Source organism: Varanus komodoensis, unplaced genomic scaffold (genome assembly GCF_004798865.1).
Source record: "Varanus komodoensis strain SLA01 unplaced genomic scaffold, ASM479886v1 scaffold7_3, whole genome shotgun sequence".
NCBI classification, from domain to species: domain Eukaryota; kingdom Metazoa; phylum Chordata; class Lepidosauria; order Squamata; family Varanidae; genus Varanus; species Varanus komodoensis.
In genome coordinates, this window is record NW_025336480.1 from 18,057,259 (window position 1) to 18,070,069 (window position 12,811).

The 12,811-nt window shown below is 43.2% G+C and overlaps 1 protein-coding gene across 1 annotated transcript in view; it reads left to right on the plus strand.

The window, feature by feature from the left end:
* LOC123035759 (proton-coupled amino acid transporter 1-like) overlaps positions 1-12,811 on the plus strand; it is a 45,385-nt gene that overhangs the window by 20,854 nt on the left and 11,720 nt on the right. The window contains exons 7-10 of the mRNA XM_044454289.1: positions 1,630-1,848; positions 3,203-3,301; positions 6,230-6,396; positions 11,552-11,721. Of these exons, the coding sequence (XP_044310224.1) occupies positions 1,630-1,848; positions 3,203-3,301; positions 6,230-6,396; positions 11,552-11,721 (655 nt within the window). The remainder of the gene's footprint in view (positions 1-1,629; positions 1,849-3,202; positions 3,302-6,229; positions 6,397-11,551; positions 11,722-12,811) is intronic.

The following is a 12,811-nucleotide window of genomic DNA, read 5'->3' on the forward strand; positions in this document are numbered from 1 at the left end:
ACATATTAGATGTATAGTATCCAACAGATATTGTGCATCTAACAGATATTGTGAATCACAAAACAGATGATATAAATGTAAATAAATAATCAGCCTGTTAAATACATCACTGGAGTGTATCCAGTGTATCATTGCTGTAAAGCAATGGGTTTTCAGCTTTTGCATGTGCTGGCTGTTATTGAGACTAGTTTGTTCAGGATGGCTGTGTTAGGAGCTTGTGTGTGAAAACGGAAACTGTGGTTTGCTGTGGGAGGCAATGCTGGGTTGTTCTGAAACATGCTGTTTAATGAAGTTTAGTGAAACTTCCTGTTTCATCAGAGGCAGGAGAATATTAATATGAGTTTAGGATGTTTTTTCCATCCTTTTTAAGGGGAAGCACTGGGTTTTACGGTCACTGTTCTGCACTGAGGTTTTACACACATGACTTAGTGGTTTTCTCATCACACCACCTCACAATTGGCTAAGAATGCTCATGGAGGAGGATGGGTTCACAATTAAATTAATGTTTTGCGGCTGTCTGCTCTGTGTGGCAAATCCATTTACCATTTCAGGTAAATAATATTGTAGTCAGGGTGATCCAGTTAAATTATAATTGTGTGACTTTCATCTAAATCGAGAAATGTTTTAAATACATTTAGTATTAAAAAAAACAGACCCTCTGTTTCAATTTAATGCCACACATAGTGAGGCTTACGGTTCTAATTACTACCAAACCCCTTTGTACCATTAGGGCACTAGTATACTTCCTATTTTTAAACTTGGGCGGAGCATTAAAAGGGGTTAACTTTTAGAATATAACCGTTGGACTTAAAGGAGAAGAAAGTCACCATAAACATGAGTTCGTGTCTCACTTTTCTGTAGCCCAGTAAGCTAGTGAAACGGCTTGTTGTGGCTCTGGGGAAACTGTAAGTAAGGCAGTGCGCCTATTAGTATTCATCCATTGTAAACAGTAGAAAATAAAGCACCCATCTCTCATTGGTAGACCTATAATCTCCCACTGAACAGTTGCTTTCCAAATGTGAGATAAATGTATTCCTATTTATTTATCTATCAGCACTTAGGATTCTCCTTTTGGCTGTTAGGTGATTCAACCACGAGTTCAGCCTCCGGACTAAGTGTCTACTATAGCTAGGAACTCTCTCACTCTCATCCAGATCTCAGTTCCTTCACCTGATAGGCTTCATGAAAATGGCTTCAACTGAAAAGTGCAGTAGTAGGAAAGAACAGATTGCCTTGTATCAGCAGCTGCTATTGCCCAACCTTGTTTTGAAGGCAAACTGGTTCTGTTCTTCTTTTTGAAATAGTAAATGTGTACATTCTGCGACCACCATTTTTCTATCCAGAGGACAGTTACCCTTCCATCAATATCTGGAGGGTGCTCTTTTTAAACGTACAAGGAAAACTGTATAAAACTTCTTTGCCCCCTGCAATCCTGGAACATGGATTCTAGAGTACATGGAGTGTGCAAACTGGACTCTTTAGCCTTAGCTACTTATATTTCAATAGTTGGAACAAGACAGTCCCATATTCACTTCCTGTGAGACGTATTTTGTCATGATCATGTTACAAATTGACCAGAGAAAGCAAAGCTGGTTTGAAAGCCGTTTCTCTCAATGCATTATCCCTCAGGTGATATCTGCTGCCAATGGCACAACCAACGACTGCAGCGCCAATGAAACAGCGATCATGGCTCCAACCATGAGTTCCCAGTTATACATCCTGTCCTTGTTGCCATTCGTGGTACTGCTTGTCTTCATCCAGAATCTCAAGATACTCTCCATCTTCTCCATGCTGGCCAACATTCTCATGCTTTGCAGCCTGATAATGATATTCCAGTATATTGTCAGGGTATGTGCATAGAAATGGCAACAGAGGCGCCATTCTGAATGTCCTTTTTGGTACCAGTCGTGCCATTTAGGAATGGCTATCTGTAGATGCAAGCCACTGAAGACTCATCTTGCAGTTTCAATGTTAGGTCACTCCAGTTAATGGATTATTTATTTGATATACTACCATCAGTGCTACAAAGCTACAAAGAGGGTTTTTTTAAAGGCAGATTCCCACCCTTTCCTTACAATTTAAATTTCAGCAGAAGCAGAGAGAAGCAAGGCAAGAATAACAGCACAAGTACAGTCAAATGCACTGTGTATATTTAATATTTCTTTTGGCTGCCATCAGAAGGGTGTACGGACTAAGTGGTTAAGCAAAGCCTTTTAAGTAGGAAGTATGTGTCGAGGAGGCATTTGAAGGAAAGGAAAAGGGGAAATTAAGGGCTGAGAGACTAAGGGCTAGTTGTTACAAAGGTGGGCAGCGGGACACTTCTGGTAGGTGAAAGTGATCTAATTCAAGGGGTGGTTGTCACACGTCAGGTGATAAAATGAAGCCAGGCTGTTCTGGATTAGATGGGAAGACCAGAGGAAAGAAGGAGGCAGCATCATGGCCAAAGATAGCTGTGGCATGAGCCAATGTGTTCAGCTGGAGTGATGGAGGATTGATGGGGAGCTAGATTGCTGTAATGCAGAAGCAGACGGATTTAGCTACCAAGTGAATACAGGGAGCCATAAGCAAGGAGCAAAATACTTAAATGATTTATTATTATCTGCAAGCCAAAAAGACCGGCCACCACTTGCACAGCAAGAAAGCTACTGCTCATGCTTAGCCATATTTGGGGAAAAAGCACAGCAGGTGTTGCATAATGGTTACTGTGGTGCTGGTTGGCTTCCACTCTCCCATTTTCAGTAGGGATTTGTTGGAGTTTTCAGATTCTGCACATCCTTATGGAGTGGGAAATTGGGTAGAAAAGTGCATGTTTTGCATGCAGACATTTCCAGCATATCTCTAGGTAGGGCAATAAAACCTTTGTTCTGAGACTCTGGGGAGCTGCTCCCCAGAGTAGCCTGGGGATGGGCAGCCTGTGGCCCTCCAAGTATTTTAGCCTACAGCTCCCATGATCTCTCCTCCTTGGCTGTGCTGGCTAAGGCTGATGGAGGCTGTAGGCCAAAACAGCACAAGTTGATCCCCTCTGGTATAGGCAAAGCTTAGCTAGATGAACCTGAGTTACACTGGTCTGCTGTAGTATAAGCCAGTTTTCTATGTTCTAGTAATGTCCTGCTGGAACTCTTTCCCACTTGAGTTATTGTATTGGTTCATCTCCCTGCCCCACCCCCAAATCTAACCTCTCTTTTTCTTTGCCTGTTGCCAGGACATTCCAGACCCTTCCCACCTGCCTATGGTGGCTCCATGGAAGACATTTCCTCTGTTTTTTGGCACAGCTATCTTTGCTTTTGAAGGCATTGGAGTGGTAAGTTGTGGAGGCGTGACTGAGCCATGGGATCATTTGGTGGTGGGGCGGCTCCTCCCTGATCAAGGAGGAATCCCGCAGCAGTGGTCATCTGCCTCCTAAACAAGATGAGGCCAGCTGTACTAGGCATCTATTCCTTGCTGCCTCAGCCTTAGACTTTGGAGAGAATTCATGTAAACTTTGGTGGTCTATCACTAAACTGTTGCATTAGGCCAAACAGTGTTTTGGTGATGTCTGATGACCGTTTTGGTTTCAAGAAATTTTACACCAACTTTCCTAGCTTAATTTTATTATTTGAAAATGCATTTGTAGCACAGAGCAGTTGTTTGGGTGAGTTAACTTACCCAAACAGTTTTTCCTGTGCTGATTTTTTGAGTCACCGTGTTACTTTCTAGAAGTACATAGGATCAAAGGGAGCAGGTTTGAGCAATCTCTCTTTTCCCCTGCCTCCCTTTACTCTCAGGTAATTTGTCTTTTATCTTGTAGTGCTTTCAGATGAATTTTCTACAATGGTAATTTTGTTACCATAACTAGAAATGTCATTCTGAAATGCATTAGCTGAGGAATCATGGCATCTAAGACAAGGAACATGATAGCGTGGCTCTATCCTCATCTGTCTAATGATGAGGCCGGTACTGAAAGAGAATGGGTTTTGTAATAGTGCTGAAAGAAGGATAAGAAGCAAAGAGATTACGTTGTAGTGATGTACATCTAGCCAGAATGTTAAGGAGTGGTTTTAACTATAAAAATAGAAGTCCCCTGTCTGGAGATTAAGACGGTGATAACTTCTCCCAAGCATAGCTCTGGCCATAGCTTAGTGCAAAAGACCCATGGGTTGGTTTGCATTTGTACTGTATAAAAAAACCACAATAGGTGCAATCCTATGCAAATTTGTACAGAAAAAGGCCTACGACTCACAGCATGACCATGCCTTTTTTCCACCCAAAGGTGCATAGAATCGCACCTTAAATTTAAGAACTAAAAAAAAGCAACCTAAAGAAATGTGTGGAAATTGACCTGGTGTGCAAAATTTTATGTTAAAGAGTCGAACTGTAGATTTACTGCCAGTTTTTTTATAGCTCTCTGTTTTCAGTGACTTTTTTTGTTAACTGCTTTGACATTTTTAAGGAAAAACAGAAAATACTTATTGAAAACTATTTGCAGATAGATGACTTGCATTCAGAAATATGATTCACCTGTTAACAGTGAGGACTTCCAGATCTCATCCATACTTATCTGTGGTTGATTTTGAGATCAGTGAATTAGTATATGTTATAAAACTGGCTCATTAATTATTTTTTCAATAGGAAAGTCTTGATTTTTTTCTCTCTGTTACTCCTTTCCCATTTATAAATGTGCCATTTTTACCCTGTCACATGTACACTGAGTGAAGCATCAGTTCTGTTGGGTTCCCATGCAGCGTATTCTAGTGGGCCTTTCCCACATTACAGGGAACATGAGAGTGGTTAAAAGCATGGGTCTGAATTAGTTGAACAGAAACTAGAACCCAGATCGCCTATGGAGCCGACTGGATGACTTTGGGCCAGCCACAGGCTCTCAGCCCAACCTACCTCACAGGGTTGTTGTTGTGGGGATAAAATTGAGCGCTGGAGTAGAATGATGTAAGCTGCTTTGAGTTCTTTAAAAGAGAAAAATGTGGGATATAAACCTAACAAATTAATAAATAATACATAAAAACAATAGAAAGATGTGCCTTTCCCTTCTTGCAACAGAGGAAGAAAGCCTTGCATTTGTTGGGCAGTTACCAGAATGGCAGAGAATAATGAAGAAGGCAAATGGGTTTTAGATGGCTTGCAGAGCTGAGGCATTAAAGAGTAGTGGTTATATCACCAGCCCTTTTCCAGCTGTGCGTGGCACGGAAAGCTGATCCACTGAGCATTAGTCAACAAGGGGGAGATGGCGGCAGAAGGTGTGGATGGAATGTGACTTAATTATGCTGCTACTTCCTTCTTATCTGTGTAAACTCCAAAGCTCAAAGTGCTTTATGCTCTAGAAGTACAGAACATCCTGCACCATGGTGGCAGTTCCCTTTACAGGTGGTAATGTGCATACTTCATGTCCTAGGAGAGTTTATTAAGGCACTGGGCCAGTTTGCATGATCAAAGTAAGCTGCCACAGCATCTTCAAGCCATGGGGGACTTATTTTAAGCTGTGGTGCATGCTGGGCCCGGTTTCCATAATCACTGCCTGAACATGGCCTCTTGTGTTAGCCAAACTGTTGGGCTTTTGGAGTGTTTCCCTCTCAGACAAGCTATAATTCCCAGTTTCAGATGACACACAAGTGGCATCTGGCTGGGAATGTCCATGTAGTAACTTATTTAAGTTAAGCCACTGTGATTTAAATAAACCACTTATGATGAACCACTTAGCTTGAGTGCAAACCACTGCTTGTGTATGAATGGGAAGAGTTAGAAATTGTCACAGTCCTTTCTTCAAGGAATGGAAGTCTTTTCCTGTTTAGAGTTAGTGCAGCTCAAGGTGGAAATGGTTTATCAGTAATGAAAACAGCTTTTGACTGTATTAACTGATGAAAACACTGTTTTCATTCAGATCTAATGCACAGAACTCCTTGCTTCAGGATGGCTGTGATGGGAGAATTGCCTGAATTTACAGTTTTAAAGGCTTATATTGGTAGCTGCTTCATTTCTTATAGTCAAAAACAATCTTTTCTTGTCTAGGAAATGTGTTTCTACCTAGCAGATGCTGAAGATTAACCCACGGTTGGCATCTGACTTCTTTGAGGAGACAAAGGCTGAGCTACATGGAACTTGGCTATATACTGGTGCTTTTTGTGGTTGAAATAATGTAGCAGAGTTCATGGGCTGCAGTTTATGAAAGTGAAGGGTAAATTGACGCATTCTGTGATTTAATTTTAATTAGATGTTTTACTTCTTTTCCTTCACCAAGGTGCTTCCTCTCGAAAACAAGATGAAGAACCCTCAGCACTTCCCCATCATCCTCTATGTGGGAATGGGAATTGTCAGCATCCTCTACCTCAGCCTGGGAGCATTGGGATACTTGCGCTTTGGAGCCAAAATCCAGCCCAGTATAACTCTCAATCTGCCCAACTGTTGGTGAGTTGAGGCAAGGGGTTTCCTCTTGCTCTGATGCAAGCGGGCGTTGCAGCTGCAGTGCCCGCTGGACGGGTGGTGAATGGAAGTGCCTGGATGGATGCCAGTGAGCAAGGGGCAGTTTGCAAGGGAACTGGGACAGCGGCCCTGTGCTGGGGTGGGTGGAGGTGGAGTGTGTGTGTGTATGTATCGTCTTCCAACTGGTTCGGGTGCCTCATTGGTTATCTTTCTGGCTTGTGGTCTCCATCTCTCCCAGAAGCCTGCTTCCCATCTTTGTGGTGTTTAAGCTGATCCAAAAACAGGTTGTGCAACTTTTGGGAGTTTTAAAATGAAGGCTGGTTTTCAGATGCACTTGATTTTTAAGCAGCATTCAGTTCTTGCTTCAAGGATATTGAAATGCCCTCTTTGGCTGCAGGCTGCCCTGCTGGTTTCTTTCTGTTTCAGTTTACCATGTGGGTGTTCAGCACTTAGCCCTTTAAAAACTTCTAGATGTTTTCCAAATTTGGATACTCCTAGGCAAATTCAGAAGTAAAGCTTGAATTGACCAAGAGAAAGGCCAGTGGTCTGTACCAGGTGTAAAGCTGCCCCTTCTCAGCTGCAGTTAACAAATGGAGTCAAGAAGGTCACCCATCACACCTAGGTGGCTGGTGTTCCATCCTTTGTGCCTGAATTGCAGTTACAGTGCTTTGCAAAAGTATGACTGTCCCACCTTTTGTTGGAATTGTAATGGATTTGCAAGCTGGAATTGAAATGGATTTAGTTGGCATTGTTACAACTTGATATACACAAGATACCCAATGCTGTAAAGAGGCAGAACACTTTTGCAAGACACTGTACCTGTTGTTTCAGAATTAACCTCAATTCCCTTGGATCAGAAATGTTAGCCTACACCATGCTTTTATATCTTGACCTTTATTCATGGCATCAGGTTTCTGTTTGGACAGACTGTTCCTCTTCGTGCATGATGGTCCTTGCATTCAAGACATTAGCTGGCCAAAGGGAGCTGGTCTTTCATGTAATGTGTGAAATGGCCCCAAGCAGCATGGCTGTCTTGGCTAGGAAGATTTGGAAAAATGGAGTAAAAGTCAAATTTTCTATACCTGTTGCTATCCATGTTGGGATGTTCAGTCTTGCAAGCTTGCATTAGAAATTCTAGGCAAATAGCAAATACAGCAATTGTAGAAAGCACCAAGGCTGTGAAAAGCTTTTTCCTTTTCTGGGGTTGTACTTGGTTCCTTATGAGGAACTTCAGGAAGAACTTGCCGTACAGGGAGATGTGATGCAACACAAGCTCCCTCCCTCCTTCTCTCTCTCCCTCCCTCTCATATATATACTCCTTGGTCTGTCTGGATTTGGTGCCTTCTTTTAGTTTGCTGGTAGCTCCTTTTTTTCGGTTGCCTGTGCTGAAAATCTGCCACTATGTAAGCAGAGTGAACAGTCTGTCTGCCTTCTAGGATTGTGATCAGCAGAATACTCATTTCTAACTACGCCTATAGTTGTCCTGTGCTGTGGGATGGAATGCGCCCTAGTGTTAGTCTGTATTTACATAACTTAATCAGAAAAGTCATCAGGCAGTTGCAGAAGCATCTCACAAGGATGTTTTTGTTCCCCTTGATGACCTGACCTCCTCAGCTCCTGTTAGCTTTGCTTACCAATTACCAGAGCACTGTTGCCAAACAGAAGCACACACATTGTGTCACCTTTCCTAGTAACACCTGTTGGGATATATTTAGAGCAGGTAATAGAAATGCTGCTTAAACCCAACCTCCTTCTATGTATTTTTCCTCTTGGATAAGATTGAAGTGTTTATTTCTGAAATTTACTGATGTCCCTTAAAGTTTTTCATGCTGCATTGAATGGTCAGATCTTGATGCACTTTAAAGCTTAGACCAGTTGGTAGGCAGTCTGTTCCCTTCTGGCTGTTTTGGTCTGTAGATCTGACCATTTGCCATGCTGCCTGGGCCTTAAGGGGAGGCAGCAGGTGGTTTTCCTCCTGGGTTAGAAGCTCCTGAAGTCCCACTGAATGTGTGCAAGAGGGCTGTTCAGAATGGATTCCGTGCTTCTTTAAACAGAAATCAGCCAGATATAGGGACATTCTTTGTTTAACAATAAATAGGCAACTTACTGTGCTTCATATACTTCCTTCCTTCCTTCCTTTGGAAGGAAAAATGTGTGAAATCAAAAATCTTGCTAAGTTCTAATTCAGCACTCACTTGCTTTAGTCTGCTTTCTGAAAATATTGTTGGAGAATGGCAACTGTAGGGCCACAAGATTCTCCTCCTGTCCATCTTGTCTTCAAACAACCCTGTGAGGTAGGTTAGTCTGAGAGACTGTGACTAGCCCAGAATCATCCAGTGATGGGCAAGAACCTGGATCTCTTGGGTCCCAGTCCAGCTTTCTAACCACTATGCCACACTGGCTTTCTGTTAGTGTTGATGGTAATATATTATGTTTCAGTTCAAGTATTTTGGTATAAAGATATCCTGAAAACCTTGCTCTTCCTCCTCCTCTCCTCGCACTGCTCCATTTGTATGTTTCAAGGAAAACACAAGGTCTACGCTTTGCTGAAAACTTCAGTGGCCTAAACAGAGCTAGTGTGGTATCGTGATTAAGAGTTTGGGACTGGGACTTAGGTGGTCCAGATTCTAGTCCCCACTCAACCATGGAGCCAACTGGGTGACTTTGGGCCAGTCACAGATTTTCAGGTCCACCTATCCCACAGGGTGGTTGTTGTGAGGATAGGATTAAGCGGAGGAGGAAACTTACATAAACTGCCTTGAAAAGGAAAAAAAACCCAGGATATAAATATAATAAACAAACCAACCATTGGTTGTCCCTCTCCCAAAGTTTCTCTTTCCTTTCCTATCTAGTCTCCATGTCTGCATGACACTTTCTTCAGTTGCCAAAGTATTTTGGATGTATTTCAAAGAAAATATGAACTGCAAACAAAGAGTTTAGATTTGCATAATTATGGCAGCAAAATGCTGAATTCTTTCCTGTCCTGAGTGTGTAGCTGTGTGTTTTTGGTGTGGGGTTTTTGCAGTATGCATGGCCCTTGGCATATGGCTCCAGACCATACATTCAAAACTATCACTTGGTGACTGCAGTTGAATGCTGCCTCTTCTAACAGTAACAGTAGACTGGACCTGGGTTAGGATTAGGGTTCCTTGGGGGAAAAACCACATTTTATTTTCAAAACAGAATTTGTGAGTGTTTATGAAGACTAAATTCCTATTTGGAAAACTCCGAAATGGATCTATTTCAACTGCAAGCGACTCAATTTGTTTTTTCTACCAGCCTCTTACCACCTCCCTTCCCCTTGCCTTCAACTCACCTATGCAGTCTAGCTGATGTCGCAAATGGAGATGGAGCCAAAATAAATCATGTCACACTTCACAGGGAAAAAACGTTTGCACTTCTTAACTATATTTGCAGCCCCCCGCCTTTGAGCAAACCGCACCTACTAAGGCCTCTCAGTCACATTTTTGGGTACAATATTGTGTCACCACCGTATATATTTATCCCTCTCAGCTCCCTCTTTTTCTTCCTAAGTTACACAAGACAAGCTCTCTCTCTTCCTATTTCAGTCCTGCTGACTTTATGCTCCTGTAATCTTCCTGGTTATTCCTCCTTGCATCTGGCGCAGTCTGAATTCATCCTCCTCCCAAATGGATGGCCTAAACTGGGCCCAGCAGCCCCCGTCATAACCAGTGTCTTCATAGCAACAGAAAAGCCAGGCTGGATCAAAGCAAAGTCCAGCTGCCCGTTTCCCACACCGGGCAAGCAAAAGCCAATGGGGCACTCACTTGCAGGACTCCAAGGCAAAAACCTCCAAAGCAAGTGGTATTCAGGCATCAGAGAAGTAGCACATTGTTTCTTGCTTATGAGCCCTATCGCGAGGCCGTAAAAGGTGGCTTAAGAAGATTTTGAATAAATAAAATAGCTATCATGACTCGACTCAACCCATCCCCTGGGAAGTCTCAATCTTCAGGAGTTTATCTCTTCTCCCACTATTTGGGTTCATGGGATGGATGATCCCTGGTTCTAATGGTGTGTGTGTGTGTGTGTGTGTTGAAATGTCTTCCAATCCACTTTTTCCACACTGTGCTTAATTGAAATGCAGCGGTCACAAATACAGTCACAGTCTAGAATTGCATAAGGACAATACTGGTTAACCAGATGCCTTTCTGTATAACTATCTGTACAGATGCAGAGTTATCCTGAGATGAAAAGGCACAGTTAAATGGAGGAATGCTGCCTTTTAAGACTTGATTCCATTTCCATTTCCATTTCTGCTCTTGAGGGTCATCCAGTACATTCCTCATTATCTTCAAAATACACCTCTATTAGTTATGCTGTGTAATTGTGTGCTATTGGTAGACTTCAGCAATACAGTCATATTTACTTATGCTGTGAACTGTTAATTCTTCTGTGTCAATTTCTTGTTCCATGTTGAATTTCAGGAGACCTCTTTTTGTAAAATCAGGTGAAAGTTCTTGCCATCTGAACAGCATAACACCCTTTGAACAGAAGTCTGCACAGTTGGGAAGTTTCCCAGTGTCCACTTTAAGACAAGAACTCATGATGTTTTAGACCCCGTGATGTTGTGATTATTTTTGAATGCAAACTTCATGGTTGTCTGATTACTTGGAGACACATGACTCTTCAGCATCTGTCTTCTGGGCTCTGAAGAAGGCATTTCTTTCTCTAGGAGATCTGTGCCTCATTGCATAGCAGCAAAGCCATTTCAGCAGGCCATGTGACTGTCCTTTTTATGCTTGGTGTGGGCAAAATTCTGGGTTAGGAGCAACACTTGCTTTCACCTCTGCAAGCAATAAATGCCTGCCAAAGTCATACGATGTTCCACAGACTGGGGAACACAGACATTCTCAGTTTGCTTTGTCACTGGATCATCTTCCTTTTTGTGTTTGATTTAAGTCTTTGTCTAGGACAGCCTTCCCCAACCTGGTGGCCTTCAGAGGCATTTGAACCGCAACTTCCAGAGTTCTCATCCAGCAGGACCATTGACTGAGACTTCTGGATGCTGTAGTCCAAATGTGTCTGAAAGGCACAAGGTGGGGGAAGGCTGGCCTTGGACGATGAGTGAATTTAAGTGTTAATGCATTGCCTTTCTTGTTTTTTTAATTTTATTTTGCAGGTTGTATCAGTCTGTCAAACTGCTATACTCCATTGGGATCTTCTTCACTTACGCACTGCAATTCTACGTCCCTGCGGAAATAATAATTCCAATGGCCACCTCTCGAGTCTCTGAACGCTGGGCATTTTGGGTCAATTTGCTGCTGAGGGTGTTACTGGTTGGCTTAACATGTGAGTAAGGCACCAAAGCTGAAGAGTGTGTTCTTTCCATTTGACAAGAAAGAAATGGCCTGAATACCAACTAATTCAGCTAAGGGCATCCCTCTTCGTGGTGGTGGGATTTGTCCCACCTTTCTCCAGTGCAGGGGTCCTCAAACTTTTTAACCAGGGGGCCAGTAGAAAGGTGCCAGTGCTGGGCGCGGGCTGGAAAGGTGGTGCCGGCAGTGTGCGTGGGCCGGCATGGGGGTGGGGCACATGGGCACATGCGCTGAGGCAGAAGCGGGCTGCACAGTGAGGGGAGGCGAGGCAAGGCAAGGTGGGGGTGCGCACATGCTGCAAGGCGAGCGCACGAGGCAGCGGCTTGCTCACTTGGAGATTGTTGCCTCCATGCGCACAGGGTGAGGTGGATGATGGCGGGTGTGCACATAGGCACGGGCGCATGCGTGGCGGGTCCAAATGGGCTTGGCAGGCTGGATCCCGCCCCTGGGCCGTAGCGTGAGGACCCATGCTCTAGTGAGATGGCTCTGCTTGGGCACCTGACGTGAATAATGCTGTGTGGTGCTGCTGAGAAGTTACTCAGAGTTGTTAAAATTCCTGTTGTGAAGATGAAGCTTGGATTCCCATGTCAAAATTTACCCGTAGAGTCCATTTTAACTCAATAGCTACTGATAAAATCTTGGACATGGTGCTCCTGTGAGTGGGAACATGTATTTGAGGCACTCCTGCTAAAGTAAGTGTTTGGGGGAGGGGGAGTCTGTTCTTCCCTCCTCCTCCCTCACACGCTCTTTGACAATGTGTTGTGTAGGATCAGGAGACCTTCGGGAACAATTTAGTGGGACTGAAAATGGGGGATCAGCTAAAATTCCCTGCTTTCTTTCTCTAGAGGGAAGTCTTCAGTGCCTCTGATAGTTTATAATAGTAATATATTGCAATGCTAGTAAAATATAGCCAGCATGACTAGTAGCCATTGATACTCTTATCTTTATATGATGGATTTGTCAGTGCCCAGCTTGAGAAGTAGTACTGTAGATAAGGCTAGTTTTGCTCTTGAGGAGAGCACATGGGAAGAAGAAAATTACAATATGCTATCACAGCAGTAAAC